Source organism: Rhinolophus ferrumequinum (assembly GCF_004115265.2).
Source record: "Rhinolophus ferrumequinum isolate MPI-CBG mRhiFer1 chromosome 5 unlocalized genomic scaffold, mRhiFer1_v1.p scaffold_110_arrow_ctg1, whole genome shotgun sequence".
NCBI lineage: Eukaryota > Metazoa > Chordata > Mammalia > Chiroptera > Rhinolophidae > Rhinolophus > Rhinolophus ferrumequinum.
In genome coordinates this window covers 6,740,508-6,755,995 of record NW_022680355.1, presented here as the reverse complement: position 1 = coordinate 6,755,995, position 15,488 = coordinate 6,740,508, and the positions used below count along the sequence as shown (strand labels likewise).

General features: G+C 35.5%; 1 protein-coding gene across 18 annotated transcripts in view; it reads right to left on the bottom strand.

The window, feature by feature from the left end:
• Positions 1–922: 922 nt before the first annotated feature.
• The window catches only part of MLLT10 (MLLT10 histone lysine methyltransferase DOT1L cofactor), a 191,690-nt gene continuing 177,124 nt past the window's right edge, over positions 923–15,488 (bottom strand). For all 18 annotated transcript variants that reach the window (XM_033100635.1, XM_033100632.1, XM_033100631.1 and 15 more), the window contains 8 exons: positions 14,978–15,050; positions 12,188–12,342; positions 10,181–10,369; positions 9,665–9,753; positions 9,167–9,528; positions 7,993–8,089; positions 4,335–4,544; positions 923–2,547 (listed from right to left, as the gene is read on the bottom strand). In XM_033100635.1, the coding sequence (XP_032956526.1) occupies positions 2,503–2,547; positions 4,335–4,544; positions 7,993–8,089; positions 9,167–9,528; positions 9,665–9,753; positions 10,181–10,369; positions 12,188–12,342; positions 14,978–15,050 (1,220 nt within the window). In that variant the 3' untranslated portion in view covers positions 923–2,502. The remainder of the gene's footprint in view (positions 2,548–4,334; positions 4,545–7,992; positions 8,090–9,166; positions 9,529–9,664; positions 9,754–10,180; positions 10,370–12,187; positions 12,343–14,977; positions 15,051–15,488) is intronic.

Below are 15,488 nucleotides of genomic sequence, written 5' to 3'. Positions count from 1 at the left end.
GAAAATGGTATGAAGGTTCCTCAACAAATTAAAAATGAACTACCATATGATCCAGCAATTCACTTCTGCATATTTATCCAAAGGAAATGAAAACACTAACTCAGAAAGATATATGCACCCCCATGTTCATTGTAGCATTATTTACAATAGATATGGAAACAATCTAAGTGTCCATTGTTGTATGAATGAATACAAAAATTGTGGTATATCTACACAATGGAATATTATCAGCCATCAAGAGAAACCCTGTGTTTGTGACAATATGGATGGGCCTTGAGGACATTATGCTGAGTGACAGAGAAAGACAAATACTGTATGATCTCATATGTGGAATATATATATATTTTTTAAAAAAAGAAAGAAACCTTACTCATAGGAAAAAGAGATCATATTTGTGAGTATCAGAGGCGGGGGAGGGGAAAAAGGGAGGAGGAAATCGGTCAAATGGTACAGTTCCAGCTGTAAGATAAATAAGTACTAAGGATGTAATGTACATACAGCACGATCACTATAGCTTTTAACATTGCTCTATGGTATACTGGAAAGCTGTTAAGAGTTTAAATCCTAAAAGTTCTCATCACAAGGAAAACACTTTCTTTGTTCTCTTTTTTGTATCTGTATGAGATAATGATAACTAAACTTACTGTGGCAATCATTTCACAATGTATATATAAGCCAAATTATTATGCTGTATACCTTAAATTTAATAGTGATATATGTCAATTATATCTCAATAAAACTGGAAAAATGGCACAGAGTTATAAACATTATTAAATTTTATTAACAAAAACTTTGTACATTTTCTTCAATACATGTGGATTTTTACACCTAGGTAAAATAATAACACATTCAAAATTTACCATTTATACAAATTGTTACAGAATAACAACCAGTGGGTTAAATAAGTAAAATAAACCACACCGATTTTTTAAAATTATCTACAAAAGATCTTTCTTTAAAATTCCCCTGAACATATAAAAATAAATTAATTTTACTTTTCAATTAAATCTACCAATTAGAAATATTACAAATCAAAATATCAATGTTATCTTATGAATATTTTCACAATACAAAACAGATTCACAAAACCTTATTTACAGAAATGAGGTAAGAACTGTGCAATGTTTAACCAAGAGACATATTGCAGAATTAACATGTTCTTCCAGCTTAAGTACACAGTGGAGGTCTAATTACAGCTGGGTCTTTTCCACTAATAATTCACACATTTAAGAACAGTTCAATGATTACATCCTCAATTATGTAATTTATACACTGCCATACTGTCCACACCAGGAGTGTGGCTACCCAAAGTGGAAGGACTGTAATAAGATTTCACCTGTTTTAGGAACTGTAGTGGTGGGTTGTTTGTCCTGTTTTGTTCATTTGTTGGAAATCATCGTCAGTAATGGGAAGCTATTCAAAGTAAAAAACAAAAATTCTTACCAAATCCACTCGATTTTTCTTGTGACTCATTAGTGGATAAATACCCAGGTATTTTGCCTGAGCTATCTATGGTGGCATAGAAAGTTTTTAATAAAGGCAGAACCATGGGAAGGCTGCTGGTGCAACACTGACTATTCCTACTACTTACAAGGACTGACTACAGTGCGAGCTCAGCTGTCTAGAGCCATTTCAACACCATGAGGTACTAACAGGCACTTGATTCAGGCCAAACCCGACCAGCAGCTTCCAGAGTGGCCCATCTTTCTGAAAGAAGTCTTTCATTTTGAATTGATCTGGTTCCCCCAGCAGCCTTAGAACTCAACTCAAGGTTTCTTTAAATATGAGTTAGGTCTTAACACCAAAAAAGAAGCATTTAGCAAAAAAAAAAAAAAAAAAAAAAAAAATTTACGTTTTGCAGAAGCAAGACATTACCGTCCTAACTTGATTACCAAAATTGGCCAAATCCCATTAGAAAGGAAAGTTTTCTAACAAAGATTGCCAAGTCCCAGTTGATGACTTATTTATTTGCAACATTTAACCAATAAAACTCTCGTAGAAGAAACTGGACAGTTCCTTGAAATTTGTTTTAAGTTTTGACTCAGAGCAAGCACACTGTAACCCAAACAAAATATCTTATTTTCATATTCCAACTTGTACAATAAACCAAGTAGTTTATAAATGGAAAAAAATCTTTAGTTTTGCTATTCATCTCTCCAATTTGTAACAAAATTAGTTGTGCACCAACTATATTAAATTTCTCTTAGGTTGATAAACTCATTGCATGTAAATTTTCAATGACAAAAGTTAGGTATTAAATTTTCTTTCAAAGTTCAAAAAATCTGGGTGAGGGGTGGGGGATATGGGAATTTCATTTCAGTGCAACAAAGCAACAAGAAAATCAAAGCCTTACAAGAAATGTCCTTGTGGCAATTAATCCTTTGTTGTGCAGTTAGTTTCTTGTTGCGTTTCTTCATAGGTGTAGTAAAGAGGACTGCAACAGCAGCCAGGGAAGTGCTAGGACAGCAGGACAGGCAATTTCTAAGATGTTTTTCTCAAGTGTCAACTTTTCTCTTGAGCGACAGGCCCCGTTTTATCACTAAGTCTCTGCAGTTGAAACAAAGAAGATCAGATGCATTAGCTAAATCAATTTTTGGCCCACACTTAAGGTAATGTCCTCTTAATTGAAATTATAACCAAGATAAAATGTGGTATACATGGTTATTCCTTTTTTCCTACAAGTCGACATGGTTACTTTCAGCATAATATAAAGACATGAATTTACTGGTAAACATTATCAGTTGCTTTACAAACATGAAATTCAGCAGTAAACAAAAAAGTGCCCATCTGAGACACAGAACTCACAAGGAATGAATGTAGAAACCATCCCCTGAAATTAACATTTCCACAGTAGTAGTAACATAGTATTATAGAAAATGAATTTTTTATGGACTAACAAAGTCATGGGTTCTGAGCCAATATGCGCTATTTATCCTTTGAGCTATCCTTTGAGCTTTAACCTCTTCGAGTCTCGTTTACTAATCTACAAAAAAATAGGGTTACAACCTATTACTATTTTAAAGATTGAAATCATGCATACTATAGTATCTGACAAAGATGCTTGGCATACAGTAGGGTCCTCATAAATATTATTTTCTACCCTTGCTTTCTCAATTAGGTATTTAATACTGCTTATTTTATGTTGTTTACTAGTGTGGTTTTCCATTAAAAATACACTTTTTGTATTATATGGAAAAAGTAACTAGTAATTCATTTTTTAACATAAGAAAAAACTTGAGAAAAAAGGCAGTACAAAAAATTTCTAAATGAATACAGAATCACTGAAATTTCCCATGTCCGAAGAATACTGCAGAGGGAACGAGGTTTGTGACAATGACAGTATATATTCAGGAAGTCAGAAATAATGGGGCAAACAAAAGCATTGAAGAGTTAATAAAATCAATAATCTATATTTTAAACCAATTCTTGCTACTAAAGACAAACTAAAGTTTCTGAAGACTAAAAGCAAGCGTTCAATGTTATGGGAAACAGCAAACATTGTGACTTTTAGTACTAAATTTGCCCACTCTCCCACTTCATTCTTTCCTTCTTCCTTTCCTGATGTCCAGTCTCCATTCTAAATCCCAGTAGTCTTCCTCTAACACAGTTCTGCCCTGAACTGGAATTTAGGGGAAACTTTTATACTACAGTAAAGTAGACCTAATTGAAGGGGAGAATTAATAAAAAGAAACAGCCTTAAAAATGTGTGCTACCAAATGTATAGTATACTGTTCCTGTATCCGTTTTTAATTTATCTTGTACACTGACAGGGTAAGATGCTATCACTTACATAAAATTAATAAAACTTAAATTCCATTAGAAATGTGATTATAATTTACTTTTTTTTAAATCATAATCTGGTGGAATAATTGGATTACCCTAAAATTTTTATATTAATTTTATTATAAATATAATTCCATTTTAGGAAGCACTTCAGAGCAAAATAATAAAAATACTGCTAAAATATCTAGACTGGTTCTATAATTAAACAAATTAAACAAAGATTCTTAAAAAGTACCAAGTATTGTCTGAGTGGACTGTTCCACACCACTTGCTATAAATACAACATTTTTATTTTGAAACTTCCTGAATTATCACATGGCCTTCAAGCCTTATGTGCAAATTCAAACTGATATACTTTGGGGAAATATAAATTGGCGTAGGTCCTTTGTGTTTACAATACCCAGCTGCTGAAACAACTGGTTTTAAGAAGAAATTATCCAGGGAATAATATATTTGGGGGGGAAGGAGAGGGACTGGAGAGAACCATCTCTCATTAATCAATAAAATTCTTTTTATTATTTTGCTAGATATAGTAAAGCAAAGATACTTACTGTCACTTTCTGACTTGCACTCTCGCCATGGATGGTGAGAAATGGGTTGGTGGTAGCTGGGTGAAGTGGTGGCGCCTGAGTACCTGCCAGTAGATTGTTTATCGGTATTTGTGTTGGTCCAGAGAGCTGCAGCTGCTGCAGTTCCGGTTGGTGGTGCTGCTGGTGATGATGCTGTTGCATTAACTGATACAGAAGCGCCTGATGTTGCTCCTTAGGTAAAAACATGTGAAAGAAGATGAGTTCCCTGTCACAGAATTCAGCAGTCAGTAAAGCCTGCCTTTTCTATTTTCTTCTTTAATATTAGATATTTAAATGTAAGTCACTCACATACATACTACTAAGAAAGCAAGCAAGTATCTCATCAGGAAAAATACGCTGCACTAGGTAACAACCGTCTACTATGAAACGTCAATAACATGGGTGAATGGCTTATCTTCAAAAGGAGCAAATCAAATAAAGGAGACCTCTGTTCAAATTAGGTTATCCATGACAATCAAGGAGAACAGAAACTTAGAGAAGTCACAAGTTATCTGTATTTGACTTTAAAATGCACTGTGTGGGTCAAATCCTCCCCCTAATTTTGGGAATCTAAAATAAGTCTGAACTTCTCATTCATGCCAACAGAAAGAGTGCTTTTTTGATGTAGTTATGAGACTTCTTTAGAGCAAACATGTATTTCATTTCCTGAGTGCTTACCAGGCACTGTTTCTGAGACATGTGTTTGTGTTTGACACATATTGGTGGGGAAGAAAACTCCCTGCCCTTATGTAGCCTACCCTGGGGACAAGAGGGAGAGACAAAAGTCAGAATAGGAGTGTTGCTAACGGTCAGCAGAAACAGGAGTGTGTGACAGCGTATGGCAGGGGTGGGGTCTTCTGAAACAGACTGGTCAGGGAATTCTCTATGTGGATCTGGGGTGGGGACTGCTAAGCAGATGGAATAGCCAGTGCTAAGGAGCTCCTTCAGCGCATATCCAGTACGATCACGGGAGACAGTAAGGAGGCCAGAGGGGCTGGAATGGAGTGAGCAAGGAGGAGGCAAGAGCAGACTGTGGGCCTCACAGCAGGCTGTACACACCCTGGCTTTTACTCAAGGTAAAATGGGAAGCCAGTGGAAGGTTTTATCTTTATACCATTGTAAATACAGTGACTGTGAAAAATGATACTCTAGAATCAAAACAAGTGTTTTCAATATTTTTTTACTAAAGCAAGAAAGTAGGTAGATACATTTTAGAAAGAAATTATAAACAAAAGCTGAAACTCTGAGTTAAATAGTGCCTTCTCCACGCCTTCTAATTCAATGAAGTGCTAGGGAAATGGGGTTGGAGAAAAGGCACACGACCATATCAGCTTGGTCTCACTTTAGATTTCTGACAGCAGAGGACCAGCCAGTGCCGGCCCTGCAGGTGAGCCACACAACGCCACGTGTCTCAGTGAATTCTTCTCTGTCCCCTTCGCCAAGGTATCTACTCCACATCTTCTTCACCACCAGTACCCCATCTCCCAGGCCCGATGACTACACTTACATCTAATGTAAGCAATTAAAAGCATTAAAAGTGGGTTTCCTTGACCACCTATCATAAATTCCACTGACAGCTGCTGCGACTGCCTTCTGGGTAGAGTGGAATGCTGCTCTCAGCTCCTCTCCTTTCTTAGGGAATTTGCTGCTTTGGGAATTAGCCCACGACACACACATCTGCCGTCATATTCAAAATGAACAGAAACTACCCCCTCAGACCATGTCTTTCTTCCAGTAGGTGCCCATTTCTCGGCTTTTTACAGTAGCACGTCGTTAGTTGCCTCTATTCCACTTTCACTTCTCCTCCCATTTTCTTTTGAACCACTCTGAGGTTTTTACTTCTTACCAAAACCACATTTATGAAAAATCCTCCAAACAGCCAAATCCAGTGGTCCATTCTTACTTGTCCTACCAGAAGCATTTTACACAATAGGGTCCTTCCTTTCTTGAAACATTTTCTTCATATGGACCCTAGAACACCACTCTCTCTTAGTTAGTGGCCACTTTTTTTTCAGTATCTTGTACTAGATTATTCTCCTCTTCCAGGATGTCCAGCGCTCAGTCCTCATTCACTACTGATCTTATCAAATCTTGTGAATCTAAACATCACACAGGTAGCAATGACCCCAAATTTATACATCCAACTGCATTTCCTTAGACTCCAGACTCAGAAAAGCCTAGGACACACCTCCCTTGCCCGTCTAAGCAGACCTCTCAAACTCAGTATGTCTATAACAGACGCCTGTTTTCTCTCCAAAACCTGTCCCTCCTAGTCATCCAAATCTCAATAAAAGTCAACATTCAATTGCTTAGGACTCTTTTTCTTGAATGTCTGACAAACAAGTCTTATTGGTTCCATTTTCAAAATATACAATTTCAGACAGTTTCTTACCACGTTTATCACATTATTTTAAGACACCAACATCTCCTACCTGGACTGCTCCAATAGCCTCCCTGTTTCTAGGGTTGCCAACACACACAGACTACTCTCCATAATGCAACAGCTAAACTCATCTTTCAAAAACATGAATTATTATTATGTCACTATTCTGTTCAAAGTCCTCCAATTAATTCTTTCAAATAATCCTGAAAGAAAAAGTAAGGATATATGAAACAAGATTTTTTAAAACTGGGATAATTATTAAAGCTAGGTGATTAATATTATACTGCATGCTCTACTTTTCAATACACTTGAAAATTTCCGTAATGAAAAGGTTAAAAACAAAATCACCTATGACTTTCCATCATACTTAAGAACTAACTTTCTTGCCAAACAGACAGTCCATGATCTTCTAGACCAAGCCCAGCGAACTGATCTTCTCTCCCCTTCAGTAGCCTCCCTTACTCTGCCGTCATACTAGCCTTCTTTCTAGTCTTCACTACATAAAGGCACGTCCAGCTAAAGTCTTTTATAACTGTTGTTCCTTCTACCTGGAATACGCTTTCTCTTCTATTCCCATGTCAAGAAGTCATGCTCCTTCAACTTTTATTCAGTTCTGTGCTCAAAAGTCATCTATCTACTCAAAGAAGCTGGGCCTCCCTATCTAAAATGGCTCTCATCCCACTGTTTTGTATCCCCTTATCCTGCTTTATTTTCCTTCTCAATACTTATTACTACCAAAAAGTATACATTTATTTATTACCCATCTCTCCTATCAGAATGAAGCTCCATGAAAACACAAAGTCTTGTTTGCCACTCTGTCACTCAAGTCTACAAGAGTACCACAGCACATGTCCTAATATTTGTAAATCAATCAATATAATGTCACTATAGGTATCACAGACTGGCAAAGACAAACCATTTTTGCATTATGCATCCCATAATGTGATTTCAAAAAGCAGGTAATCAGTAGGCACGCTGAATATCTATTTAACTTAAATCACTTTTTCCTAATAAAAATCAAACATTATCAGTAGTCACGGGGATGTAGAATGTAGCATGGGGAACATGGTTAATAATATTGTGGTGACTGCGTGTGGTGCCGGGCGGGTACTAGATTGGTCAAGGGGATCACCGCGTAGATTATACTATATAGATGTCTAGCCACTATGCTGTACACCTAAAACCAATAAAAAATAATGTTGATTGTCAACTGTAATTGAAAAAATTTTTTAATTTTTTTAAAAAGGAAGCACTTACTGGCGTGAGCTGTTGAGAATTTAACAACTGTTGAAACTGCTGTTGATGAAGAAATATTTGTCTTTGTTGGTCAGAAAGTAATCCTAGTCCCGAGGCACTGTAAAAAGATGAAAACTTTTACTTGCTAGTATATACCTTTAATGGTTTTTCAAATGTAAAATGAAAGACCACTCTTTGATTTGATGTTTAATAAGTTAACAAGTCAAGTTTTTAATCACAACACTTTCTGAAAACAATGGTGCACAAATTTCTTATTTCTGTGTGTGTGAGCACGCACATGCAGCACACAGATATACAAGAATTCACATTGTCAAGAAATATTTTGTTTTCCTTTCTATGGTAAACTAAGCAGGCACTAAGTTATTTTACAGAATAGAAATTTACATGTGTTTATAACATATACATGTAATAAGTTACTCTTCATTACTCAAGGATAATTTAACCCATGCTAGGTAACACATATTTAAAACAAGAAAGAATCCAAACATACTACTAAGTGATATGACCTAAACTTTTTTAATGGTCCCAATGGTCAGTAAAATTAAGCACCAGTGAAGAGAGAGCCAGAATAAAATAGTTTACTAGTATCCATTGCAAATCCATTTAAAATTATTTATTCTTCAAAAGTATGTTCAATAATAACATGGGTTTAGTCTCCTTATTTTGAACAAACATTCAAATGATTCAAGTACAACAAAACAGTGAATCTTACTCCCTGGAAATACAAGATAAATATTTGATCTTCACCCTATATCAAAAATCTTTGATTATAAAGCTAACAAAATTACATAGCTGAATTTTAAGAAGCCAATATTCCTATGTGATCTTCATTACAATATTACTTTTCTTCAGAATTTATGATACATAAAGGCAATATACAAGGGTAAGAAAAATTAGCGTTTAAAATAGACATTACAGATCAAGACTGAAATTTCAGCACAGAATATATTTAATGCTTTGTTACTAAAAGTGGTTTAATTTTGTTTTAATCGAATTACTTCTGTTTGAAAAACAAATGGCTCTTGGTATAATATACTTAGTTTAAAAGTCTGGCAAGTTTTAATTTCTTAGCATCCATCTACAAGGAACACATTAAAAATCCCAAAGCACAAACAACATGGTACTACTATAATATGTTACACTGAAAACCCTAAAATATATTTAAGTTTCTTACCTGTTAGTCAGTGTAGCTGGCATTGGATGAGTTGCATTAGGTGGTACAGTTGTGTGGGTGAGGGGGGTAGGGTTCTGGGATATTGTGACAGGGGTCTGAATAACCCCATTTAAAGCTCCTACAATGCCATTAATTGCCAGTTGGTTACCTGGCAAAGCTCCAATTATCCCACCCACGCCAGGCACGGCAGGAATGGTGGATGTTACAGTCTGCATTCCGCTCGCCAGTGCCCCCACTGTCACACCATTGACCTGCTGAACTCCACTAACGCCTGAGCCCTGCTGAGCTGGACTCTGCCCAGCAGGAGGTGGAGTAGAAAGAGCTGATGAGCTGCTGGTGCTTTGTCCACTGGAGGTTAAGTCCTAATGGAAGAAAGAATAGAAACTTAAATTGTAAGGAACACAGCAAAACTGTTTAAAATAATTTTAAACCATTTAATGTGATATACTATTGTTCATAAGTAAAACACACAAATGAAACTAACCACACCAAAATTACCTGATTTAATACAGGAAGAGAATTATCAGGTAAAAAGCTGTTTCCTAGATGAGGGCTCTTACTGCTGTTCAAGGAATCAGTAGTAGGAGCTAGAATAATAAAAGACAAAAAGAAACCTATTTATCCTGCTAAATTACATTATGTATAAGATTAAAGGCTTATCTAAAAGCTTATCCAGAAGCCCACATTAAAAACACTTAAATATTAAGTCTTGCTATTCCTAAGATCAGTTTAAACAGAAAAATCTGTGTCTCTATTGAATACAATGGCTTTAAATCAATAAAGAGATCATTACACATTTAAATACATTTTACCATTAAATTATGTACTAAAGAAGTTAGAACAAATTCAAGTTCATCATTTAACAGGATTCTTTATGCTCTTCAAAAATAACCTATCATTTCTTTTCTACATCTTCATATAAGTGGTAACCAGTTATTATTCACTTATTATTTAAAAGATATTGAAAATCTAGCCTAATTTCCTTAGATACACAGTAAATATGTTCCTACTAACCATTCTGTGCTGAAAACGCATGCATTTGATGAGATGGACTAGGATTTGTTGTTATTGTTGGAAAAGGCACTGAGAGCTGTGCATTCAACAACTGAAGGCGTTCCTTTTTGGCAGTCAAGTTTTTAATCTGTTCCTCTAATCTTCGATTTTCAACTTGAAGTTGGTGTAATGACTTCAGCATTCCTAAAACTAGCAAACATTTGGATAGTTTTTAACAAAGACAAGTTCACACATAAGGATTAGGTGTCAATAACTTAAGAAATTAAGTTAAAATAAAAAAGAAATTCTGTAAACCATTTCTAAATGACTAGGTTTTACTCCTAAATTTATATGTACATAGAAATATACCACAATATATTTGTACATATATAAGCATAACCAAAAAAACACCCACCTTGTTCTGGTAATTCCCATTCTCAAAGAAAACTGACAAACACATTTTCTTTTCATCAAAATAAAAGACTAATTAAAAATCTAAAGTGCCTGCCATGATTTTACATTAAAGTCATATTTACAATGGGAAGGAATCACAGCAATATCCTTCAACACAAAAAGAGCACAAGTTTTTGTTTGCTGCCTGATAAAGCTAAACCGGCCCCAGCCACGGTGAGAACCCTCCCAAGCCCAGCCACTGCACATGCTGATGCGCACACCCCCCAGCAGGGGGCAGTGCGCGCGCACTGCAGCCCCCACTCCCGCAGAAGGCGCAGCGTCTGTAAACAGGCCTGTTTCCGTCCTGCCTCATCACCTCAAATACGGTTTCAATTCATTCCACAACTCAGACCTCTCCACTGACAGCGGAGTGCTGCTGTTATGCCACAGTGATAGACACTTTTAAAATTTTTATGTATTAAAAAGTTGTATTTGTTTAACATGCCCTCAGGGCCTTCAAAAGGCACAACTCTACTGGTACAGACACATATGGTCGTTTCCCAAGGGTTTAACACTTATCCCTCCTCCACAAGACCCCACAAAGAAACCCTGAGTGTACCCAAACGAGAGGCAGTAAAACGAAGTAAAACCTGTCTTCCAGCTATCGTGTTTAAAGGATTATCCCGGCATGAACTTCCTCAAAATTAGCATTTTTTGTCAGGGCACCATTCATAAAAATACCAGTTTATGGCACTTGTCTACTAACAATAAGCAAAATGTTTTGTTTGAATAAATAAGGCAGCAAAGTTTATATCGCAAAATGATAAAAACGACCTATATTCTTCACAAAAATACATATCCTTAACACTAGGCCACTGTTCCAGCTAACTACCCTCTGCAGTGTGACTGCTTTTCGGCATTTTTCACCCATGGCTCCCCCACCAGTACTAAAAAGTGTAAAGATACTAACTATGTACATATAATACATATTATATAATTTAATAAGTAAATGATATATAATATATAAAAATTATACATATAATTTGGTATTATTCTTTCTCATCAACATTGTAAAATCAATAGGCTTATTAGCCATATTTGACTACATGCATTTTTTAAAGTAAATTCTCCAGAGGTGAGCAAATTTCCTTCAAACAAGTAAGCTAAGAAAAAATAACTTGTGTATTTCAGTAAAAGTTAAAAATCAATAAGAACAAAGTACCAATATTATAATAATTATAAGTGGGAACAATAACCAGTGAATAGAGAAGTGCTTTCTATGAGCCAGACAATGTTCTTTATGTATTTTTTTGTCATTTAACCCTCAAAACAACACTATGACATAGCCACATTATTATTCCCATTCTACAAATGGGAGATTAAAGCACACAGCCATTTAAGAAACTTGCCCACGATCATACTTTTAATAACAGGTAAATACAGGATTTAAGTCCAAGCAGTAAAACTGTAGAATTTGTTCTATAAAACCCCTATATTACATTTTCTTACCATATTATATAAAATTTGTATCATAATTTCATTGCTAGTCCTGATGAAGTGTGACTTCTTCATCCATCCACCTGTCTGTTCACCCACCCATTCATCTTTCTTTAAAGACAAGAAAAGAATACTTACTGTCACTAGGAGTACCCTGTTCTAATAAAAATTGCTGTCCTTCACTCCACTGCCTCTCCAAAAGCTGTTCTATGCTGGCTGCTACTGGAGGCAGATTTTCCAGACTGTTGTTGCCTGGTTGATCATAGCGAATCTGTAAGCTGCTTACAGGAGATCTGTTGAAAACATTAATTCTCAGGTTAAACAGAAGGAGAACCTTGTGAAGGAGAGCGCATTCACATTTCTCACCTTATTCTGACCTTTTTCCTGTGTGAGTTTTCTAACACCAGGCTGCCTAGCTAGAACTATAAAACCATAATCTACCCTAAAATTTAGTAATTACCGTTCTTCCTCCTTGAGTTGTAAAATCAAGGGGATAACTGGCCATACTCGATAATTAAAAACCCCTCGAAAACATAAACACATCACCAATAATTTCTGAAATAAGCCATAAAAGAACTTGATACAGGTTTATGAGACAAAAGAGAAAGACAGGATTAGAAAGACTTTAAAATAACTAGCCAGAAGAGTTCCAGCATTCTGTTTCAATATGCAAAATATTATTAAAATAACGTAGAAAGCATTTTAATTTACAACCAAGAAATCTCAAATATTAGTAAAAAGAAATTTTAAATAATTTTGAAGGAGTGTTGTTATAAATTCAAAAATACTTATTTGTATTTTCAGTATTAAGGATCAAGACCAAAGCAATTTTTATTTGAGCCTTTGATACCAATTTTTCTAAAATGTCTTAGATGTGTACTTCAAGTGATGATGACTTAATCACCTCTTCCGAAACAAATATTACTTGTATTAAGATGAGCATGTAATATTCTCTCACCTACTTTTTGTTTTAAATTAGCAAATGTGGCCATTTCTGGTTCCCAGCTTCCATACTAACAGAACACATTAGTAAAGGGCTTTAGAGTTTTCAAAGTGTGTGTCCACATAATTATCTCATATGATCTCCACAACAACCTAGCTGGAAGTTGAAACCTGGCTTATTGGCTCTATTTCCATCTGAGGAAACAAGATAAGGCTTTAGTGACTTATCCAAAGACACACTGCTGGTAAATGATAGAGCTGGGCTACAACTCAGGTTTTCTAACAACCCACTACTGTTTTGCTACTGCCTTAATATGTTTCTCTACAAAAATCTCTTTAAATAAGAAGTTAAACAAATGAGGCTTTTTATTCCATATGTAAACATCATGTGTTACATAGGGTTGACCCTCCCTCTCCAAAGAGTTTATTATGCCAGGATAATTTAGGCTATTATACCTCAGGCTGATCTTTAAAAGGTAATATAAAGTTGGAAATATATGCTAAAAACAATTCTGTACCATTTATTGTGTTAAATCCCATTTAGCTAATGAAAAACAAAGAACTACACCAAGCAAAATAGCACTAAGGGATCTTAAATAATTTCTGGGTAGTTTGTATGATACTTTAAGTTTAAAGGGGAACACAGAAACGCTTCCTCTACTAAACCTATGAGCAAAAATCCATTAACTTTCTTCTTAGGAAAAAAGAACAGTACAGAAGTAACCACAGCATAAAATTACAGACTAGGCAGATATTGTTATCACTGTGTACTTCAGATTACTAGCTTCAAAGGAAGGAATATTTAATTTTCCACAGTTCAATTAGGAAAAACCATACTACTTTTAGTTCACCTAAGAATTATATAGGGAAAAGGCACTACTAGATGCACCACCAGAAAACAGCAAAATTCGAGGTTATTGGACTAATCTCTTTAATGACCAAGATGTTCCTTAACAGACCATCGGCAACTATGTCAAGCAACACAGCAACACTAATATTCATGGTAGTCACCACATAAAATTTTTAATTTCTAACAGAATTTTAAAATTCCCATAGTTGAAAATTCTTAATTTCCCATAGGTGAAAAAAGATTCTAGGAATGGGCTTTTTCCTCCTTTTGCTCTCCATTCTCATCCAGTCTAATACCATGCTTGAGGCAGTTTACAAAATTAGAGAACAGAGAGAAAACAAACTATAAGAAGGTATAGAAGTTGAAAGTGGAATAAAATCAATAAAAAGATAGGCCACAGCCTAAAGTTCCATTGTCTTCTATAAAGTGACAGAGTTATTTCCTACTATCATTCTCCCCACAGAACAGAAGACTTGGGGCACTTAGATTACACTGAGAAATTCCGCCCTTCAGTACAACTCTGGTTAAGAGTATCCTGCTAACAAGAATAACCTCATATATATTATACACTATTAATAAATGGTACCTGAATTCTTTCATATAATATTTAAGATAATTTCACAGAACAATGTAATACATTTGCTACACTTGGATTCAATCTTAAGAATCAGAGGGATTTTAAAGATGAGCCACAAAAACTTCATTTACTGAATTAGGCACTAGAGAGGAAAAAGTTAAGTGTGTTGCCCACAACAGAGCTAAAACTGGTACCCAAAGTTGAAAGCTTTAAATGTGTAGCTTTAAGAGATTTTAACACTATTTTATGACCAAAAAGAGTTACCCAAGGTAATGCATTAATAGTACCAGCAGCTAAATATATAAATGATAAAAACATAAAAAGTTCAAATTGATCGGAAACCAACAAGAGTTATGTCTTTTTAAAAGCTTAGAAATCTATGTTTAAATTAATGTTCAAATTAATTTAGAATCTTTTTTCTTGACTGCCCAGAAATGTTTCTTATCCTCAGAATGCCTTTATAGCCTCACAAATGTACACTCTGCTGATAAGAGACAAAGAAGTTTGCAATGTCAAAATGTTTCCTTTGCCTATACTTTGCAGTGTAAATAATGCTTACCGTGGTGAGAGACTTCCTCGGGGTGAGCTTCCTCTGCCAACAAGGCTGCGGCTATTGTCTCCAAGATCTTGATCTGCAGTGTAAATATTTCATAGCTGATAAAGTGACTCTCACTAGATAAGAGGTTTTAAGCTCTTGCCCTGATTTTTCCTAAAACATACACAAAACCCTTACCACTATCTTTGCAGTGACTATGCAAGTAGAAGGCCTAGTATGCTGCTAGTTTAGAATTGCTGAACTGTGGCATGTAAGGCGTTGTCCCTACACGTTTTTGTGGGTGTAGAAGGCCATGGATTACGTTCCGTTCTTTCATTCCTTTCAATTTTACAGCACAGAAGCGTGGTTCGCATTTGCAGCACCCTCCCCTCAGCCACTTTTAATTTCTACGGTTAAAGTAATGAATCACAGCTGTGGACAGCTAATCTGTATGCTTATCACAGCAAATCCTTATGCTTTGTATTTTTTAACACTTTGCATCCCAAGACAACTCATAAAATATATAATTTATTAT